Raw genomic sequence first — 23,670 nt, forward strand, 5'->3', positions numbered from 1 at the left:
CGTTTGAGAGGCGTATTCACAGAAAAACCATGCGTCTCTGCAGGGATACCACTGTCACGTTACATTGCGACAGAGTCACTTGTCCAGCTTATCTGAAAATCCAGCAGACTGAAAAGCAATGTGCTGATGCAGTGAATATTGAGAAATGGGATTATTTAGGTCAGTGACTTATGTCATATCTAGGATATATCATTGGTTTTAAAAATGTTTTATTTCATAAATCAGCAAATAGTTTCAATCTAATCTATTCATATTAATAATCAGAATAATACATAACCCTAAGAGGCCATGCATCATTACAGTACTTTCTTGTCATCTCACCTTATTTTTCTTGCAAGAAAAACCGTCTCTGTTCAGTCACAAGTCATTTCATCTCCATCTGTCAAACAACATTCAGTAACACAAGTTGAAGCTGACCACATGTTCAGAGTCACTATAGTGTCTGTGAAAGTTGTAGCCCGCTTCGGACACTGATTTGGAAACAGTCTATCACTAACGGACATAGAGCTATTTCAGCTTGGGTGAGTCCCTGATCAAAGTAAAAATGAATTCGCTCATCGATGATGAAGCGCTATAGATATATGGCTTTGTCTTTTCTAGACCAAGGGGGTAAAAAAGCAAACAAGAGAAAACAACGTGAGATCTCAAGAAAACAACTTATGACATGTCGAGTTCATGAAGGTGAGGCCAAGTAAATGAAAAAATAAATAATGCATGTTCTTTTAAGACTTCCATAGAATATTACATATTATTATATTAATCAAAAATTCAAATCAGAACCATACTTACAACCGTGCAAGCACATCTATATTTGCCATAATGGAATAATGGTGGTTTCAGAATCAACACTCAAAAAATGAATTGTTGGATTTACTTAAAAAAGCAGTGTCAGGTGGTTCCACGCAACTATATTGAGTTGTACAAATAACAATTTAGTTGTATGAACAAAATAAATTCAAGTAAAGCTGACAAAATTGAGTAAATACAAATCATTTGAATGTCACAGTTACATAATATTTATATGTGCAGTTTACTTAATAATTTTATGTTTATTACATAAGGTGTAACATAATTTTTTTTTTCCTTTACTGAAAAACATAAAATAACATCCCTGATCCCTAAATTTACTCTCCTAATGCATTCCCTTGCAAAGCATGCTGGGAACTATGGCTCCACTGCCCAGTTAGTTATGTCAACATTAATTTGTGCGTTTCACTCAGCAATGTTAAGTTGACTAAAACAAACACTTAAATATTTAGTAGAAACAACTCAGTTAAATTAAGTTCATGTAGTTACATGAGTTTTTTAAGTAATGTGAACAAGGATGGTTTGAGTGAAACTAACAACAGTGACTTTTTTTTGAGTGAATAAGCATAGCTTTAAAATAACTTTTGTTAGATTAGCTCTTCGGAAAACTTCACAGGTTCTATGTCTTTGTCAGAGGCTGTAAGAGCATCTTCTCTGTGTTTCTTGTTAAAATATTTATAACTGTGGAACTCCAGTCAATAAACTGCACTGCCCTTTAAGGCCTTGTCTGTCAGAAAACAGATGCTGTGAAATACCACGAAAAACTACCTTGCATCTTCTGAATATTCCTCTAAATTCTTCATAATCATGTGCATGGACTGATGAAAAATACTGTACTTGCTGACATCAACCAAAACCCAGATTTATGCTTTCATACATGCACATTTTTCTTTGGCAGAGCAGTCTCTTGATGCCAGATGTAAAAAAAATGGACCAATGTCCGACCCTATTGGGAGTTTTATTATGAGTTATATCCCTGTTTTCTCAAGGTGTGTGCAGTCCCGAGGGTGAGCTGTGAAGGACCTGGACATGGGCTGTAAAGCAAGACAAGTACGCTTCAGGAAAGCACCTTCACAGTCAATTCATCCCTGAAAACAGGGTCAGCTGCAAAGAGGACGTACTTCTGTCAAAGTCCCTGAAACAAAGGATTGGATGCATGGAAAGTGTGCCTTCTGCTTCTTGATTATTTTATTCCAAAAATACTAGCTGTTGGGCAGGTCTGGTGCTAAAATCAAGCCGATCCACCTCATTTGCGATGATATAATATAAAAACACAACAGACAATAAAGGACTAGTTCCATATTTCCGTATTTAAAACTTTATAATAACTATAGCTTCCGGCAAATTGCCGTACACATTGGCCAGTTATGGCGAAAGAGTAACCTCTGACGCAATGGATGTAGGAGTAGATAAGCTTAAACGACTACCGCGGTTCAACAAATAGGGCTGGGCAACAAATTCAAGCTCCTCTTCTCTTACATTGAAATCCTCCGATATTTCTCTTTAAAAATAATCATTTTAGACTTCTAATTCGTGACCGGTGTTTTATTTTGCTTTATCCTGTGCGCTTTCGTGTTTGTCAATACGTCATTTGTCGTGTCAGAGGTTACTCTTCCATTGTAACTTGACGCTCCAAGATAGCTTACATTCTATAAAGTTTTAAATATGGATATTTTTCTTACAAAAACCCATCTCTTCGCCTCAGAAGGCCTTTATTAACCATCTGGAGCCATATGGATTACTTTTATGATGGATGGATACACTTTTTTGGGCTTCAAAATCGTGAGCGCTATTCACTCCCATTATAAAGCTTGGAAAAGCCATGATTTTTTTAATACAACTCTAATTGTGTTTGACTGAAAGAAAATAGTCATATACACCTATGGCTTGAGGGTGAGTAAATCATGGGATAATTTTCATTTTTGGGTCTACTATCCCTTTAAAGGTGCTAAAGAGGATGTTTTGTTTTATACATTTTTGCAATATTACTTGAAACTGACTTTACTAACTGAGAAAAAACTATTTATTAGGTGCACTGAAAGGAATAATATTAATATACATCATCTGTGCACGAGGTAAGGCCTTAAAAACATCAGCCAATCGTTTACACGATCATAGTGTAAACGATTGGACCTCTGGCTTGTCAATCACTGCCATGACGTTCCTTGTGCGAGAGAACCACGGCTGCGCGCTCCAGTAACTTTCCACACTCCACAGGTGCCGCATGCAATGTTTTTGTCAGGAGACAGGAGTAACAACTGCAGATTATGAGTTACCTGCGGTGAGTCCCACATAATGAATCCACTAACACGACACAGCGAATGCCGGTGGTAAACAAACACTCGTGTTCCAATACTCGTGCACGAGTTTTGGGAGGCGTTACCTCGAAATGAGCTGTGAAGGAGGGGGGTTGTTCTTATGCATGCGCTCATTTCAAAAACTCAGAAACAGTCTTTGGTTTCTCAGTCGACGAAAAGATCCTCTTTAGCACCTTTAAGCAATATTATATCATACATCTATGAGTGCTGTTACACTCTATATCAGCAACATTGTGATTTAGCGATTTGTTACATCTTTGTTTCAAATTTAAAATTAAAATTATAAAAACAATAGTCTGATAATTTTGTTTGTATTTCTTTTTTTATGAATGATTGATTGAAAGTCTATTTTAGGAAGTTTAAATGGTTTAAATTTCGATTGTGACAACAACTGTAGATTGACGCTTCCATACACCAACCCTCAGAAATTGAAGTCTAATTGTAAGTAATTGTTATTGTATTGTGTGACTAACTAACAACTAACATTATATTTTGTTGTAGTGCCTAAACTTGAATTCATTATTGTAGAAACTTCATACATCATATGATTTCTCATATTCCCTGTTACTTTTATACATAATGTACTCAAGAGACAACCTAAAATACTACGCAATCAGAAATTAATACCAGCATATATCCATTTTCTTCTGTCTCTCCTTATTTCTCTAACGATTCTTGTCTGACAGACGTAGCCGTTTAGCCAATCAGGTGCGAGAGTTTCTCTCCGCCCCGCCGCTATTGGTTGTTCTCTGGAGACTCGGGGGCTGTTCTGATATTAATGACCGCTGGGCAGACAGCGGCATGTCAATGTGACAACCGAACGAGCGGCTGCAGATGCGCCTCTGAACGCTAAGGAAGGAGGAGGTTGTCAGTGCGAGGGACTCTAAAAAGCTTCAAGAATGCTCTCACCTGCTGGATTTTGCCTCATTCGCACGGCAAAATCTTAACGTTAGGACCGCTGTTATCTCTCCACCTGCGTTAAAAGAAGAACAAGCGCGCGTATTTTCATTTGCGTGGCGCGCGCTTCCCGCTCTCTGGAGCACTGCGCTATAGATGAACGGAATACATGCCGCTTTATCGACCGGAATGACTTACGCTGAAAAGGTAAGTTAGATGAGATTGATTTCTACAAATATTCCATTTTGTTGATAAATATACATTTTAGTTGGCTTGTCCAGCCACATTTAAGTTGCGAGAATATGCGTCAGAGTGATTCTTCCACGGAGGGAAATGGAGGGAAAATGGATAACAAGCACGTAGGTAACGTTAGTTGAATAAATAGGCATGTCAACCTGGAGCACTGCACAGAATTCCTGTTGCTGATGTCGCGGTCGGAGAACCAACACATGTGTGCATCAGCAACAGGAAATCTGTGCTCCAGCTTGGCATGCGTATTTTTTCGGACACAAGGCACGTCCTGGACGGATAGCCACAGGCAGTCTTGCATCTGGCTGTTCTCAATCTCCCTTAAATCACCCTGTTGCCGTCCAAGATGTTCTACAGCACCCCCATAGCACATGCATTTCAAATGCAGACGCCTTGAGCATCCACTGTACAGTAAGTATCGTTAAATGAATGTATATCGCCTTGAATGGAGGCATTGTGATTCTGATCCATTCGTCTGATCTGCATTCATTGCTTCAGTCTAATTTATACCGTCCACAGCACAACACCTCCAATGCAGATGATGACATTTTTATTTTACCCCAGCTGTTAATCACACAACCAGGGAGTTTGTCCTCCCACATCTCTTTGTAGACGGAGGCGGTGAGGAATCGTTGCAGACTGACATCGTACTTTCTGAAACACAAGTCAGAGATTGCAAATAGCATTTGATGTGCTTGTGTGCATGCATCATGGAAACAGAAAATAGGGGTAGTGCGTGAAATTAAAATAATATGTTAAGTTTAAAATAAAATTTGAAGGAGATTAATGTAAAAAGTGCATGCATCCGTATATGCAGATATCCATATATGACCCTAATTACTAGTAAATACCGATTAGATCCACTGGTTTCAGGGGCAAAAGTCATGGGGCCTGTAAAAAAAATATGGAAGGTTTGGGCTAATGAGTGGGATTTACCACAGAGGACCTTAGTGGGACCACCCTAACAACAGGGCCTGGGGGTTCACTGACGCATTACAAAGCAAAAATGTTGAGGAAAAATATTGTGCGGCTTAATGGCATACAAAACACTCCAACCAGTTTTTGTCCTTGGGAGTCTCTTTCATGACAAACTCTCCAAACTTGGACCTAAGCAAGCAATTCTTAATCAAAGATGTAATCACAGGGGCCATTAGTTGGCTGAACTAATTAAAAGACGCTAAGTAAAACCCTTGATATTAAGGATCTCTTAGACATGGTCTTGTGAGCACACTTAAGTGTTTAACTGATTTTAGTCCCTCTTTATATGACAAAGTGCTGGAAAGATGCTTTCTTTGATCATCATACCATACAGTTTGAAACACAAAGCAACGGTGGATGTGCAGTTTGAAATGCAATCCTGCATTGTCAATGCAACGTAGTGTGGGTTTCACAATAAAACATCACAATGTGAGTTTTGGAACATAGCAAGTGAAGTGTAGCATTTCATTAGCTTAACACTTCATCAAACAAATGCAAGAGTAAAATATGCTTTTATGTTCTGGCAGATCATAGTTCTAGTCACACCATTATTATGGGTTCTATATATATCACGCTTATCATGAAATTAAGCATACACCATTTATTTTGTCATCATTTGCTATATCCAGCAATGTAAACCATCAGATTGAACAATTTTAGTAATTTCTTTTGATTGCCAAAACTAAGACACAGCACAATGTATTAGCTTACTTTTCTAGTCAACATTTAACCAGCTGCTAAGGCATACAAATTTGCTAAGATAATGTGCCAGAGCAACCCTCTTCTTGTGCACTATGAGAAAATAGTCTTTCACGGAACAGTTGAAGCAGGAGTTGCTAGATATTTCTGTTCTAGAGATGAAGTGGTATGGAAATGTTCAAAAAGTACTGATATACATTCACAAACTGAAATTATTGCATCAACATTATCAAAAACCAACAAACAGCAAATAAAATTAGGAGCACTGCACTTTTTGTTTGCATAAACATTAAAATAATAGGTAACACTTTACAATAAGGTTCATTTGTTAATGTATTAACTAACATTAACTAACCATGAGCAATACATTTGTTACTGTATTTGTTAACGTTAATAAAAAATACATTTGTTCATAGTTTGTTAATGTTACTGCATAGCGCATTAAAGAATTAGTTCACTTCAGAATTAAAATTTCCTGATAATTTACGCACCCCCATGTCATCCAAGATGTGTCTTTCTTCAGTCGAAAGGAAATTAAGGTTTTTGAGGAAAACATGCCAGGATTTTTCTCCATATAGTGGACTTCAACAGTTACCAAGAGGTTGAAGGTCCAAATATGCAGTTTAAATGCAGCTTCAAAAGGCTCTACATGATCCCAGCTGAGGAATAAGGTTCTTATCTAGTGAAACGGTCAGTCATTTTCTAAAAAAAAATGAAAATTATATACTTTTTAACCACAAATGCTCATCTTGCACTAGCTCTGTGATGCGCCACACATTACGTAATCACGTTGGAAAGGTCACGTGTGACGTAGGTGGAAGTAGCGATCCAGTATCTACAAAGCAAACGTGCAAAGACTAAGTCAAACACCCTTTACAAAAAAAGGTAAAACAAAGATGTCTTAAGGAGAAAATGATTCACGTGTGACCTTTCCAACGTGATTACGTAATGCATGGAGCAGTGCAAGATTAGAATTTGTGGTTAGTATGTTAGTATATAATTTTTTTATTTTTTATTTTTTTTTATTTTAAATGACTGATCATTTTGCTAGACAAGTCCCTTATTCCTCGGCTGGGATTGTGTAGAGCCCTTTGAAGCTGCATTGAAACTGCAATTTAGACCTTCAACCCGTTGGTACAGTAACTGTTGAAGCCCACTATGGAGACAAAAACACATCTTGGATGACATGGGGGTGAGTAAATTATCAGGAAATTTTTAATTTTGAATTGAACTAATCTTTTAATTAAAAAATACAACTCTTGATTTTAATAATGCATTAGTAAATGTTGAAAATAACATTAACAATGATTAATAAATTCTGTAGAAGTGCAGTTCATTATTGGTTTATGTTAACTAATGGCGTTAACTAATGTTAACTAACAAACCTTATTATAAAGTATTACAAAATAATAACATTAACAACAACAGCCTGATTTAAAATGAACAAACAATTTTGCTTGGGTGCCTGTGTGAGATTGTTGCTAATTTTGCTTAATGGTGGACAGTATTTACAGTGAGTTTTTAATACTGCAGTAATCAAATCATTTCGGCCTACCAGGTTGCTTGGGCCATTGTAGATGCTCAGTGTGATAAACTCCCGACTCCCAAGGTCATCTAGCTGTGTTTCGTATATATTACGGTACTGTCGCAATTTTGTGTGCTTCTGTAATTTATTTGCATTATTTTTGTTAAATTATTTTAACACCTTAAAGATTTGAAATTAATCACATGTTAACGCATTATTCTGTTAGCCCTAATATAAAGCAAAAAAAGATACCTAGACTACCTAGAATGACTGCTCCCAAATCTATTGAAAAGGTCACCACACTCCACATTCTTTCATTGTTTCAAAAGCCCCGACTAGTACTTTTTCAAAATATAGACTTTAATAAGAGAATATGATAGCAGCATATGCTATCTGTGCTTTCAGGAGTAAACAGTGCAGAACCATCTGAGGAGCACTGCTGTGCTCTCCATCTGTTCTTAGATTAGACTGATACCTGTAGTAGAGGCATCCGGTGCGGTATACAGCACATACTGGAAGAACTGGGATCTCATTATGTAAAAACACTCAAGCTAGAGATGTTTAGAACACACTAAACCATGCTCTGCTACACCGATAGATCGACTGACACTTGCTGTTGGGAACAAGCTTTCAATCAATCAGGCCCAATTAGAGAGAAATACTGTATTTTTACCCTGGGGGATTTTATTGGGATTCAAAATTAGGTTCTTCATATATAGTGTAGTTTATTGATGCAGTTATCCTGTGTGTTGTGCACAGTATCCTTCCCTCAGGCTAGGTTATGTATGTTAGAGCAAACAGCAACATTACATGCCTTTATATGAGTAATATGGTTGTATACACATTTATTTATTTATTTATTTAGGTCCCTTTGAGATACAGTATCTCTTCTACCAGGGAGTCCTGGTTAAGATAGGCAGCACAATACAAAGATTACGAAGAAGTACATAACACCACACAATAAACAAATGCAAAATGCCCATATCTTAAAAAAAGAACAACACAAATCCTAATCAGCTATTAAAACATTTACATTTTCATAAAAACAGACTTTAAAATATTTTTAAAACAAAGCGAGAGGTGGTACAGATTTCATGTGTAGAATACCTTGAAGCTCATTCCATGCACACGGAGCATAATTAGAAAAAGCAGATCTACCTATTTCTGTATAAAATTTGGCATCTTAAGTAAACATTTGTCTGTTGATAGTATTATACAGTATGGCAACAAACTAGATATATACTGCGATAATTTATCCAGAAAAGCTTTTAAAATACAAATTGACATATGGTTTTTCCTCATTAAGCACAGTGAAGTCCATTTTGTAATTTCAAATAAATGACAATGATGTGTATGGACACTTGCACCAGTAACAAATCGTAAAGCACAGAACACCATGGATAAACTGTTAGGGACGGACGAGTCAAAATGTTCTTACAGCATTTTTAGAACGTAGTGGAAAATGCCAGAAAACTATTAAAGCTAAAAGAGAATGCATAATTAGAGATGTAAAATTAAATAATAAATAATGTCTGTCTGATGTAAAAATTATTATAGCAGCATACAAACATTCTGCATTCTAATTCATGTCAATGTGTTTTTATGTTTTTAACTACAAAACACATTTGCACCCAGAGAATTGGTTGAACCCAGATTCAATACAAGCTGTAATGCATTTCAATGAAGACTAGCTTAGAAAGGGGTCAATAATAGGAATGAGAGATGAAGAGATATATTGATCCTTGATCGGAAAAGTAGTAATAGTTGACAAACTGGTTTATAAGCATTTAAACCTTTTCAGCATGCCTTTGCTTACATTTAATATCATTCCTCTACTTTTTCACTCTTCTCCACAATTTTTAATAAATATAATATTAAAATGGGGGGGAAATGCATTCCTCTTTGCATTTATTTGCATTGTGAATTGTAATTGGTCTTTTTGGTTTAGATCTATTTAACAGTTTAAAGTCACTCTTAAACTGCAAATACAGTGTTTTGTTGGTTATGAGATCTCATGCACAGCCAACAGAAAATAAGACGCCTGCTGACTGTCATGACAACAGCAAAGTGGTTCTGATGTAGCATTTCATTTACACAGAACCAAAGCCTAAAACCTGTGCTTATCTACAACTTTACCACTGTTCTTTTTTGGGGGGTTTTTTGTAAGCACTGACATTTATTTTAAGAATGTTCTAGTTCATTTATGTCAGCATGAATTTGATTTTATTAAAGGAGCAAATCAACATCAAACAGTTATAAATTTTAGAAATTGTCTATGTACGCTTGTATTCTTTGAGGGAAACAAATGGCGGCGGTAGTAAAGCTGAAACCTGTGGGGTCCATTGGTTAATTTGGAACATTGATTCTGCATTAACCGTTGACTCGGTGCTGATTTTGTGAGCACGTAGGAGCAGGTGCAAAGGGAAATGTTCCTTGTGCATTGCACTGAAAACATTATGCACACACATTGCATAGCAAAGCCTGTTTAATGGACTCATCCCTTACTTTATAATAGCAAATCAATGAAGCAAAGGGCAGGGGGAGGAACAGCAAAACAGACTATGCCACCCACTGAGAGGTCTATGCAAACTGGCTGGCAGCTAGGCCCTTTGCGTCTTCTCCAGGCCTGATAGAAGAGCTTACACTAAGCATATGAAGAGAGGAAGAAACAGAACGAAAGCTGCAGTGAAATACAAAGAGGAGAGAGAGCATGGATGTCTTTCTATAGACATTTGTGTGAATGAGCGAGAAAAATCCTTGAGTCCATTTGAACTCTTCCCTCTGAACCCTCCCTATAACACAAAGGGCTGTTTCTACAGGAAGCAATTCCTCCTCTGCCCTACTTTCTGTACATGTGATCTGTATAACAGAAGTTTAACTGAAATTAAAATCTATAGCTACAACTGCCATTTTATATATTTCAATCACTGTAATATAAGCTTGCTGTTCATTTATATGTTACTTTTATGTTCTTGGCAGATACCGTATGTTCTAACCCAAAAATAAGTATTTTGTGTTTTTGACAATTAACTAATAAACATCATCAAATCAAAATACATTAATGCACTTTCTAGAAATGTGTATAAAACTCCAATTTAGTGTCAATATAACTTCTTAAGAATAATAAACAAATGGGTTGTGGGGGTATTACCACAAATTAAAGTAAAAAAAAAAAGAAGAAGAAAACAACCAACAACATTATTATCTCAAAAGCAGTTTGCACTGAATTGCTACAGCTATTTTCCAATACCCAGAGGCGCTATCTTGAGCTTTAAGAGGACCTCAAACTTAGTAATCAGTCCCCAGCCCAAGATTTACAGCCCATCTCAAACAACTCGGCCCAAAGCAAACATTGGAGCCGGGCTGCCACCGTTCAGCCTGAGTTACTTCCCAGGGTCAGCAGGCCTTCTGCCCACCAGACACATTTATTCAAACATGCCCCTATATTTCACAGGCCCAATCAAGATGATGCTAGCTCTGTGATATCAGGTCTGGCAAATAACGACAGGCAACGATTCTCCGACTCCTCTCCCTCCAATTTCGTTGACTGACTCTGTAGTATATCAGGATGCCGATTAGAGGCATCCATCTTGAAATTCCATTTTCTCTGGTATTAGTTGCATTTCTCTCTGTCTCTGAAAGTGTGCCACACTATGCAAGGTATTGCCACTTAAGCTCTATGAGCCACGGTGTTGTTCCAAGTCCTTACGTTTGTACGTTCTCACCTACACTTAACTGGGTTAAGCCTAATTTCCTTCATTTGTCTTTGACTGGAGTTTATAATGGGTGTACCATACCTTTATTGTTGTTACAGAGTCAGTGGAGGTTAATACAGGTTTAGTTGTATTAGTGTGTCTCCTCTCCTGGGAGTGCTTTTTTCTGGATACTCTGAACAGAAACAGCCTCTGAAACACAATCTTGAGAAAGCCATTACATGCAAAACAGGACATTATTTACCATTGCAGAATCTTGAGTTTAACAGGGTTATTTCTGGAGGATAGTATATTGTTTTTCTAGTCTTAAAATGTTCTTTGATTTCTTCTCAGTTCACAACATGTATGCAATATGCCAAACAGTTTTAGCTGCCTTTTTAGCATGCAGCTGAAAAATCTAAATAATTGTGTTCTGAAATAATGTGGACAAACCCAACATTTGCAGATAATTCTTTGGGACTATATAAACCTTGATGTAATACACTCATAGCAATGCCAAATTCATGCCCCATTGAACTACTCCTTTATTGCGCATTGGTAAATGGTAATTTTCACTATGTGAAATCACTGAACAATGAAACTTTGGCCCTGCATCAAAAACATAACCTTGTCTAAAAGGGCAAGATAATGAAAACATTCCTGCACAACAGAAAATCACTTATGCACCCTTAAATTGTTCTATACTTCAAGTAAATTAAAAACTAATTTAAATCAGTAGTAATATCTTTTAAAATATCTGGAGAAATCATGGATCCAGAACTATCTCAATTTAGAAGAAGAGACTAGAAAAATCAGAATAAAAACTAACTGCATTTTCATATTTTTGCACATTAACACTATGCTGTCAACAGACAAGCATGCCTACGCACTGCACTAGTAGTGAACCAGCACTACTACAGAGAACATGCAGGTACTGTAGGAGCAGTGCTCCATTTAACACCTCAGGAAAATAGGCCATTCATGTCAGTCAGGAAAACTAGATGCATTTTCCAGTATTTATGGCTGACACAGGTATTGTCAAGCTTCCATTTCCCAACCACTGTGAGAGCAGCCGCACACCTATGAGGTGTAATAAACAGCCAAATTTAGTAGGACTCATTACCCGCTATACATTACAATTTTCAATTAACAATTTGACTGTGTCTATGGGATGTGTCAGTGTACTTCCTAGTGTCTCTGTTTACTACACAAGTATAGCTCAGAGATGGAGAGACATTAACAGATCAGATAATCTATTGTAATCATGATTAACAGACAGAAAACAACTGAAATGGAGAAGGATCTGTATGCCTTGTCCAGTACTTCAAACAGATTTTGTTGCCACAAATATTAGTCACCCTGAAGGTCCCTGTATTGAAGCTTCTTCTGAATGTTCTTGGCTTTATGAAGAATCTTGTTGCCTTGGAAAAGCACATTTCGCCCCCTCATTTACTCAACACCTCTCACCTCCACAGAGCCTTAAGAGACTCTGGGTTTCTTCATGTCTGCGAAGCTTACTGCAGATTTTTTTTGTGGAATCCTCACTTCCTCACCTTCTTTAGCCACTGAAGTTAAAAAGAGGAATGATGATGTGATGGAACAATATCTCTCTCTCTTTTTGTCTCGCTCACTTTCTTTCTGGCAATGGCTTCCATGGTAACCCTGGTGATGTGGAGAGTTCTCACAGAATTGCTGTTGGATTTTTTTCAAGGCTCTTCTGCATAGTAAAACAAAGATAGTTGCTTTTAACAGTGGAAAAAGTACAAATAATTGGAATAGAAAATACTGTTGAGACAGATGAACATGGCATTTGCAGATAAAATATCTAGTTTTCAAGGCCATGGTATATGTTGCTTATAGCCCAGTTGCATTATTTTCACTAAGGTGTTTATGAGAATGCTTTGTGTACACAGCTATAACATTTCATCATGGTGAGTTGCATCTAGGAAATGTACCCTTTTGAAAAATAAGCAGCAATATTAATGCCTACAACAAGTCAAACATACTAAGCTTTGTAATTCTCACATTTTAGGGAACTTCGATTTCAGAATCCCAAAATAATATCTAAGGTGAAGGACACCCATATCCATATGTCAAAGGCTTAGCGTGCAAGGTACTGCTGAATAAAATGTCAGCAGACATCTGAGTGCTTTAATGTGGCTTTTGTAAATGTCAGCATGCCTCTGTCTTGCCTTAGTGATGCCCTTGCATTTTCCGGTAATTATATGCTAATATTTTTCATCTCTTTCTTATTTTCCTCAGGTAGAAGTGGATTAGGATGATGATGGAACCATCCATAGTATTAAACGAAATGAACATCCTTCCTTCTGCCTAGCTGAAACCACAGTTACCTGAGGTTTAATGGTGACCTTTTCACCTTTATCTGCCCAGCCAGAAAAAAATCATACACCACCTTCAATCTGAATAAAGGGAAACTTGGCTACGGGACATTGCATCTGTTGACAGTGCATCGGTCAGGGCCTAGGGAAGGCCCTCTGTTGGATTCAATAGTGATCACCACAAATGGTAGATTGTTTTTGAAGTGAAGTGCTTTTGCCGCAAAATCTTTAAGGACCAACTACTTACTGGTGGGAACTGTGCCAATATGAAGGACATATCATTTGCGGATTATTTGCTAGTGGGCCTTGCAGTGACTACCTTTGTTCTTGCTGCAGAAGAGAGAGTCAGTTGTCCCAAACTTTGTGTTTGTGAAATTAGACCTTGGTTTTCCCCTAGCTCTGTCTATATGGAGGCTCCCACTGTTGACTGTAATGACCTGGGACTTTTTAACCTGCCCATGAGATTGCCATCTGATACACAAGTAGTTTTACTTCAGACCAACAACATTGCTAAGATTGAGCACCCTTTGGATTACCTTCCCAACATCACTGAGATTGATATCTCACAAAACAACCTGTCATCAATAAGTGATGTAAACATTGGCCACCTCCCTCAACTCTTATCTCTACACATGGAGGAAAACTGGATATGTGCCCTACCAGACAACAGCCTTTCTCAACTGACCAACCTTCAGGAGCTCTACCTGAATCATAACCTCATCTCCTTTATTTCTCCAGAGGCTTTTCGTGGCCTTCAGAGCTTGCTGAGACTGCACCTCAACTCCAACCGGCTTCAGAGTATAAGAAGTGAATGGTTTGAGCCCTTACCGAATTTAGAAATTCTAATGATTGGGGAAAATCCTGTCCTCTCTATTCAGGATATGAACTTCAAGCCTCTAAGAAACCTGCGCAGTCTTGTTCTAACTAGAATGAACCTGTCACAGATACCAGATGATTCACTTCTGGGCCTTGACAATCTGGAAAGTATCTCATTCTATGATAATACATTCCCTAAGGTACCCCATGGTGCTCTCAAGCATCTTAAGAGCCTGAAGTTTTTGGATCTCAATAAGAACCCCATTGGGCGAATTCAAAGGGGCGACTTTGTGGACATGCTCCATCTTAAGGAGCTGGGCATTAACAGCATGCCTGAGTTGGTGTCCATTGATAGTTTTGCCCTCAACAACCTCCCAGAACTGACCAAAATCGAAGCCACCAACAACCCTAAACTTTCGTATATACATCCAAATGCTTTCTATAGGCTGCCAAGGCTGGAAACTCTAATGCTAAATGGTAATGCTTTAAGTGCCCTGCACAGGATCACAGTAGAGTCCCTTCCAAATCTTCGGGAAGTTAGCATGCACTCTAACCCTATCCGCTGTGACTGTGTTGTACGGTGGATGAACATGAACAAGACAAACATCCGTTTCATGGAGCCTGACTCCCTGTTCTGTGTGGAACCTCCAGAGTATGAAGGTCAGCATGTGCGGCAGGTTCACTTCAGAGAGATGATGGAGATCTGTTTGCCTCTCATCTCTTCAGAGAGCTTTCCCACACAAATCAGCGTGGATAGTGGGAGATCTGTGTCCCTGCACTGCCGTGCCTTTGCTGAACCTGAGCCAGACATATACTGGGTGACTCCATCTGGGAGAAGGGTCATCCCAAATGCTGTTTTTGACAGATTCTACATGCACCCTGAAGGAACCCTTGATATTTATGATATCACTGAGAACGAGGCTGGATTGTACACGTGTGTGGCACACAATCTTGTTGGGGCAGACCTAAAATCTGTCTCAGTGGAGGTAAATGGATACTTCCCACAGCCTGTCAATGACTCACTGAACGTCAAAATCCAATCTGTACAGACCAACTCTGTGTTGATATCCTGGAAGGCCTCTCATGGTAGTCTGGCACCAAACATTAAGTGGTATACAATGCCCAGTACAAACCATCCAACTGTGGCATTCACAGCTAGGGTACCCTCTGATATGACTGTATACAATCTTACACATCTCAACCCTGCTACACAGTACAAAGTGTGTGTGGACATTCACAGCATCCATCATAAACACGACACAAAGTGTGTCAGTGTCCTAACTAAAGGATTAGAACAAGCTGTAAAGAACTCCGAGAGGTGGGACATGGCACTGATTGCTGCTTTTGGTCTGCTTTTCATTGTAATCTTAGTGGCTTGCTTTCTGATTTATATCTTTATGAGGAACCACTGCATTTATGGAGAACTGAAGCGATACCCTTCCAAAATGGCTCTGATGTCTGAGAGCAGCCATCAGTCTCCTTTTACAAGGCTCTGGATTTCTGGGAAAGGGATGCCAGCTGTTGAGGTGAAAGCTACAGTCATAAATGTGTTGGACAATGCCTTTTAAGCTGCACATGCAGAGGATCACAAAAACTACAAGCAAACTGACAAGGCAAGAGCGGAGAACTTACTGTTCCAACTTGCCATTTATCGTTTTGCCTTGACACAGACATCAAATTCAAATGGAAGGGATGTCTGAAAATCTATAACTAGCTCTATAGCCCCTCATCATGAGCTGTCAGATGTGGCAAGTGGCAATGGAACAGTGGTAACAAGCGAAAAGTAGAGGGAGAGACTTACTGCTAAAATATGCAGTGTGATATTTGTAGGCCATTCACTGAAAACAGATCAAGACATCAAGAAGGTGTTGTTTCTCATACCTGACTGTTACATGTGTAAAGAGTAGTGGAACGGTCTTTGTGGTCCCAAGCAATACCGTCTGTGCTGTACGACAACCATAGGCGCGTTAGAGACCCGACTGTTTGTTGAGAAGGAAATCTAGTAGAATAGACGATCACAGTGATTATGACGTGAACTTTTGATGAAATATGTTGTTTTTCTATTTAAAAGCAGATCTGTCTTTTCATGGCTAAAATTGTTATATATTCTATCCAGAAATGTAACAAGTATCTTCTGTGCAGTAGCCAGGCAGTAATCAAGTGTGAATTACTTACAGTATGAAAGGTACAACTTAAGTAACAAGACCACACATTTGCTGAATAAAACACAAATGTACATTTTAAGGAATCTATATACATAAATATATATTATTATAATTTGATTATATTACTATCAGGACTGGATGTTGTTGAATGCAGATGCTCTCTCAGACATAAACTGCAGAAGGTTGATCATGACAGGGTAAGTGCCTACTCCTGAATCTTACACCAGAAAAAAAAAAACAACAAAAAAAAAACAAAACACTTTTGAATGTTACTTCTTATGGTTTCTTGAGAGATCCCTGGAGAACAGAGCCATGATTCCAGCCTCACGCAAATTTGTGCAAATACTATATCAGTATTTTTAGCATAAACATGGTTTAAAAGCATTGCGTCCTTGCTTTGAGTGTGAAAAAGCCATTTTTATACTGACTGTGCTGTCTGTTCTACCCTAAGCACATTAGTCAATGAGACCAGTGTGCTTAAGGTAATGTAAAAACTAAATAAATGTCAGCATTTTTTTTTTCTCATGTTGGAATCAGGATGTTTACTGATCTAATTTCTGTGGAATTCAAAATAATTTATATATATTTTTTTTAACTGACCATCATTAACTAATGTGTCTTGAGAGAATAGTTCATCCAGAAAAAAACTTTTTTTTTGTCATAATTTTCTTCTGTGGAACACAGAATCTCCAAGCTGCTCCTATCTATACAATGTACGTGAATGGATATGGGTGCGGTCAAGCTTAGAAAGCAAACAAACTGGTGAACATGCTGCAGTGCAAATGAGAGCAATACACTCTACAAATATCACTGTATGGAAAAAAGCAGTTCAGGCATAAACTTCATATGTGTTTCACCTAAGTAATTCAAATGTGATTGAAACAACATGAGGGCCAGCAAATGACAATCATTTGTAGGTGAACTATTCGTCCAGTGGTATAAGGAGGAGACTGCCTGATTCAAGACATCCAAATCAGCAGCAAAGAATCACATTGTATTTGCTCCATTTAAGATCCAGGACAGACTCACAACCCAAAAAATTACAAACATGATGAATGCTCGTCAGTCACTGACTGACACGGAAGATTTGTCAGACAGGCGTGCTCGTACATCAGCAAGGCTTTCAGCAGACAGGCCTTTTAGAGGCCGGCTATCACTCAAACACAAGGGGAGCTAAATTATAACTGAAACTCTATGCCGGCACTATTCAGACAGGCTGGAGTTCACCAGTCATTGCCCTCGCTTTTCAGTCACATTGCAGGTTTAGGTGCTTCTAAAGCTACAGACAAGGTCACCATGTACCTGTACTGTATCAAAAGAGAAATGTCATACTAGCAGAACTACTATTAATCTGAAATGGATTGTGGAAATCAGATAAGACTGCAATAATAGAAAACATTGCCACACAAGTCAATATTATTATACAAGATTGTCTTTCTCGTGACTTTAGCCAAATTACATTGTTCAGTGGCAGCAATGGCCTATAACAAACATAATTATTAAACCTAATACATTCTGAATGAAATAAGTCAGCAAGATATCATGTTTTAATTTTTAAAGAGGTCAAAACAAAATGAAATCCTCAAATATATTTCATAGCACCTCACACAGATGAAACTCCAAAGCCATCTAATATGATTTTAGAACTCATCTGTCTTCATATTAAACCTTTTCTAGATGAATAAGATTCATTAAGAAAGGAGTAAGAGAGACTTTGCCATTAAATTCATAGACCCCACAAAAGCTTGAGGGGCCTAAAAATGATATCTTCACAATTTCACTAAACATTTTTTGTTGAACATGCTACCTACACTCTTAAGAAATTCAATTCCACAGTGCCTGAAATCATGTAATATTGCAGGAAAATTCCTAACATCAGTCATTTTCGCTTAGGTAGCCTCACTAAGGAGAGATTAAATTGTCCCATAGTCCTGTTTGTTTATGAGCCAAACCCAGCTGGACATCTGAGTTATTGCCCTATTAAAAACTACATATTTGCACTAGGGCCTTTCCTGCTACAGGCCGCCATTGCAATAAAAAGCAAAATGACAATAATCATTTCTAATTCTTTCACAGACACCCAGGGATTTGGATAATTATAGCACTTAAAATCTATGTGAGCTCACCCTGATGTGATCTGGCCTGTAAAATATGCCTGTGCCACAACCCTCATTAAAATAAATATAAAATAATGTGTGATGTAGTGCTAACTAGTTCCCTGTAATGCAGGTGCAAAATGAAAATGTCAACAAAATTATACTGCTGTAAAATCAACATAAGATTAAATCTATTTTACATAATATATTTTACATTAAATGCAGTTTGGGTTCATGCAATTTCTTTTTCCTTGAAAGACAAATCTTGCATTTAACCAGACAGTATTTAGTTCTGATCGGTGACCACACTGAATGCTTTTCCTGAAGAGAAAAAATGTCAGGACAAATATGTTTCTCGCCCATCAGAGCACCACAGCCTCCAGATGCATTTGTCATGAGGTTAACAAATGTTTTACTCACAGATAAGCAATCATGAAAAACAATAGTTCTTTGAATGCACCGTAAAATGCTAACAAACACAACCACAACAATTACGAATGCTATTTATCTGTTCATTAATTTTCACATTGTTTCAAACTTCACCTCAATAACATTTGTAATAGAAAAAATATATACAGACCTGTTACAGCTCATTAATACTCTTCTGTTTCTAAGAAAAGACCTCTGAGTGAAAATGAGGACAACATCAGGTTCCTTAGGGAGCCTTTTAGCCAATTGGCACTCAGATTCCTGCATGGATCATTGCTTTCCTGATCATTGATCGATAGCTTTGCCTTTTAGCCCATGTGTTTGCAAAAAATAATTCCAGCCATGCAGCTGAGAAGCCAAATCAATGGATGGGCTAATGAGCTATTTACGCCTTTGTCTGCAAACAAAGAGATGGGCAATACAAGAGATTCCTCACATGTCTAGCTGGACAGGACCTACAGTAACAGGGTCACAGGTAGCATTAGAAATTACATTCTTCACTAAGGGAGGATATTTGCCTTCATGGAATGGATTTTCAGGGTCAGTTTTCACTTTTACGAGGGCAAATTTTAAAGCAAAGACACAGTGTGCCATCCATTCATGACAAATACTTAAATATCTGGAGTATTTTTGTCACTTTAGTCCATTCCACAACCTCTTCCAAGTTATGTCAGCTTTTACAACGAGCCATAAACAACAAACAAGTAAATGGAGACAGCCCAATTTAGCCCAATTCTGTCTAGGATTACATAATGATAACTGCACATTAAGGGTGCATTTAGATGGGGGCCCTTGTGATTTAAAAATGTGTATACAGCAAATATCCACAGTGTTCCATTTTTCAGACTGATGGTACAAAGGGCAGCTTTTAAGGCAGTGTTGCCAGGCAACACCAATGAAAATGGCAAACAGTGTAAAACAATTTTGCCAGTACTGAGCCTTTTACGATTATTGCCTGCTGCTGAACTTGTTGCCAGTTTGTTACATGTGTCCCAGCATCATTTTCAAAGTATTGACCAGTGAATAAAAGCCTTAAAAGAACACACCAAGGAGGTCAATAATACCTGGATAAAATAAATTTCATTTCTGCTGAAAAATTCCATGTGACTAATCGCTTTAAAACTGCAGGAAAATTACATACTGAAAATGTTCTGACAATACTAGGCTGATGGCACTACAAGAACACGTATATCTACCAGCAGGAGCTGACTGACCCACAGCATAGACCAACAGGTTCTCACTCCCAACATGTCATATATTAACGCTCAGTCAGGACACCTCATATTCGCTTTTTAACGCACAGGGCACCCCTTTAGCTGAGGGGTTCTGACCAAACGAGTTGGGAGTGAGAACGTGTTGCACAGACCCATGTGAGATTACTGGGGTCTTTTTCTCAGGAAAAAATGCTTTCCAATTAAATGATTAATATGGGGAAAAGAAAAAAAAAATGCATGCTGTAGTAAAGAAATGTAAACTATAAAATAACCAGTACAGCAGAACTGTACTTTCAAACTAAGCCAGTTTAAGAGAAAATAGAATCTGTTATTCTCCAGCTGGTTTGGAGTGTTATTGTGATTACACATAACAGTGTTGTTATCATTTAAAAATCATTTTTGTTCATTTAAATTAAGCTGAATTAAAATAAAAAGGCACACTATGTACATTTTTGCAGCTAGAGGTCGCTTATTCAAAACAAAGGCATAGCTTGATGATGCCTTGATTTTGCAGAATGATGGTAGGTGTTGTCTTCACATCTACAGCCGGTGGAAAAGAATCAGGACTCGGGCAGAAATCATGATCATGGGTGAGTTTATCAATGTTACTGTATTATGAAGCAGAGCAGGGCCGAGTGCTGTGGGAGTGGAAATGAGGCCACTGGAGCGACTGCTAATGAGAGACGAGTGCGACACACAGCTCGAGGCCAGCGGAACCTTTATTATGAAGCAATCGCCGCTTCTGCTTCTTCCGGTCAAGGGTGTGTGGGGTAAAGCAGCACTGTTTTATCATATTAGATGTTGAAAGCTGTTATAGTGTTACTCCGCGTTCGCTCGGCGGCTACTATGAGACACTTGTTGCACACTGCAGCTAGATCGATATTAGACATGGTAAAACATGGTATTCGCTGTAAATCAAGAAAACAAGATTTAAACAATAAGACTTACTGTGTTGAGCTATATAACTATTAGTTTTCTGTCGATGAATGTATCCATCCAAACATCTCACCTGTCTAATAAAACACACAATACAGGTGCTGGTCATATAATTAGAATATCATCAAAAAGTTGATTTAGTTCACTAATTCCATTCAAAAAGTGAAACTTGTATATTACATTCATTCATTACACACAGACTGATATATTTCAAATGTTTATTTCTTTTAATTTTGATGATTATAACTGACAACTAAGGAAAATCCCAAATTCAGTATCTCAGAAAATTAAAATATTGTGAAAAGGTTCAATACTGAAGACACCTGGTGCCACACTCTAATCAGCTAATTAACTCAAAACACCTGCAAAGGCCTTTAAATGGTCTCTCAGTCTAGTTTTGTAGGCTACACAATCATGGGGAAGACTGCTGACTTGACAGTTGATCAAAAGACGACCATTGACACCTTGCACAAGGAGGACAAGACACAAGAGGTCATTGCAAAAGAGGCTGGCTGTTCACAGAGCTCTGTGTCCAAGCTCATTAATAGAGAGGCAAAGGGAAGGAAAAGATGTGGTAGAAAAAAAGTGTACAAGCAATAGGGATAACCGCACTCTGGAGAGGATTGTGAAACAAAACCCATTAAAAAATGTGGGGGAGATTCACAAAGAGTGGACTGCATCTGGAGTCAGTGCTTCAAGAGCCACTACGCACAGACGTATGCAAGACATGGGTTTCAGCTGTCGCATTCCTTGTGTCAAGCCACTCTTGAACAACAAACAGCGTCAGAAGCGTCTAAAGACAAAAAGGACTGGACTGCTGCTGAGTGGTCCAAAGTTATGTTCTCTGATGAAAGTAAATTTTGCATTTCCTTTGGAAATCAGGGTCAAAGGGTTTGGAGGAAGAGAGGAGAGGCACACAATCCACGTTGCTTGAGGTCCAGTGTAAAATTTCCACAGTCAGTGATGGTTTGGGGTGCCATGTCATCTGCTGGTGTTGGTCCACTGTGTTTTCGGAGGTCCAAGGTCAACGCAGCCGTATACCAGGAAGTTTTATAGCACTTCATGCTTCCTGCTGCTGACCAACTTTATGGAGATCCAACAGGACTTGGAACCTGCGCACAGTGACAAAAGCTACCAGTACCTGGTTTAAGGACCATGGTACAGTATCCCTGATCTTAATTGGCCAGCAAATTCGCCTGACCTTAAACCCATAGAAAATCTACGGGGTATTGTGAAGAGCAAGATGCGATATGCCAGACCCAACAATGCAGAAGAGCTGAAGGCCACTATCAGAGCAACCTGGGCTCTCATAACACCTGAGCAGTGCCACAGACTGATCGACTCCATGCCACACCGCATTGCTGCAGTAATTCATGCAAAAGGAGCCCCAACTAAGTATTGAGTGTTGTACATGCTCATGCTTTTCATGTTCATACTTTTCAGTTGGCCAAGATTTCTAAAAATCCTTTCTTTGTATTGGTCTTAAGTAATATTCTAATTTTTTGAGATACTAAATTTGGGATTTTCCTTAGTTGTCAGTTATAATCATCAAAATTAAAACAAATAAACATCTGAAATATATCAGTCTGTGTGTAATGAATGAATATAATATACAAGTTTCACTTTTTGAATGGAATTAGTGAAATAAATCAACTTTTTGATGATATTCTAATTATATGATCAGCACCTGTACATTAAAGCGTCTTTGGTGTTTCCATGGTTTCTACAGAATAAAACCAGAAACCGAGGGTAACGCAGGTATGATGTCATTGATAGTTGATTAAAATTGCTTATTTCTCTGGATTTAAACATTTGTGGAATGTTTTATGTTTTATTGGTTTAACACAGCAAACCAGAAACCTTTTTAATACCCCCTGAAGAACACGTATGCCTGGTTGGGAATCGCTCAATTACACTATAACCTGGTTATCAGAGATATAAAGAACAAATCAAGTGTTAAGAGTTTGTGATCCATAAAATTACTATTGTGGTTAAGATGAAATTCTTACAGTCCATGAAAAAACCACAATGCTGACGGTCATGATAAAGTTACATAAAAATGTAGAAAGAAACCACAGCTGATCTGAACAGAAAGTTTGTAACTATTCTGAGTGACAATTTTCTGTGTAAAAATGTTGAACATACAATCCTTTTTTAGCATTAATACATTCAGGTGTGACAATATCAGACCTTCCTTTCATTTCCATCTTTGAATTTTTAAAGCTTGTGCATTGACACCTAGTCACCTTGTGCATTCCATATAGTCCTGCTTCTTGTGGCACAACAGAAGATTAGAAATGCCATATCCCCTCAGTTCATTACACGCTTCCTTGAGAACTACAATAACAATTGCCAGCGCTGCAGAAAAAAAGTATTTGATGTTCATTATCCTTTCTGTTGATTTCTGCCTTGCTCTTCTTTCCTCTCTCGCTGCCTTTCAAGCTGCTTCTATTCATCCCATATAAAATGAATCTTCCAAATTACGGCAGATTACTGCAAAAAATGTACTT

General features: G+C 38.1%; 1 protein-coding gene across 1 annotated transcript; it reads left to right on the forward strand.

Annotated features, from left to right (window-relative positions):
* The first annotated feature begins 3,955 nt into the window (after nt 1–3,955).
* Nucleotides 3,956–16,518, forward strand: LOC137023823 (leucine-rich repeat neuronal protein 3). Its single transcript, XM_067390911.1, has 2 exons — nt 3,956–4,229; nt 13,428–16,518. The coding sequence occupies exon 2, from the start codon at nt 13,771–13,773 to the stop codon at nt 15,886–15,888; it is 2,118 nt and encodes a 705-aa protein (XP_067247012.1). The 5' UTR covers nt 3,956–4,229; nt 13,428–13,770; the 3' UTR covers nt 15,889–16,518.
* The last annotated feature ends 7,152 nt before the right edge of the window (nt 16,519–23,670 follow it).

The sequence above is a fragment of the Chanodichthys erythropterus genome, chromosome 8, assembly GCF_024489055.1.
Source record: "Chanodichthys erythropterus isolate Z2021 chromosome 8, ASM2448905v1, whole genome shotgun sequence".
Taxonomy (NCBI): Eukaryota; Metazoa; Chordata; class Actinopteri; order Cypriniformes; family Xenocyprididae; genus Chanodichthys; species Chanodichthys erythropterus.

What these genes read in the sequence shown, in the direction of transcription:
- LOC137023823 (XM_067390911.1), top strand. Translation starts at nt 13,771, where the DNA reads ATGAAGGACATATCATTTGCGGATTATTTGCTAGTGGGCCTTGCAGTG.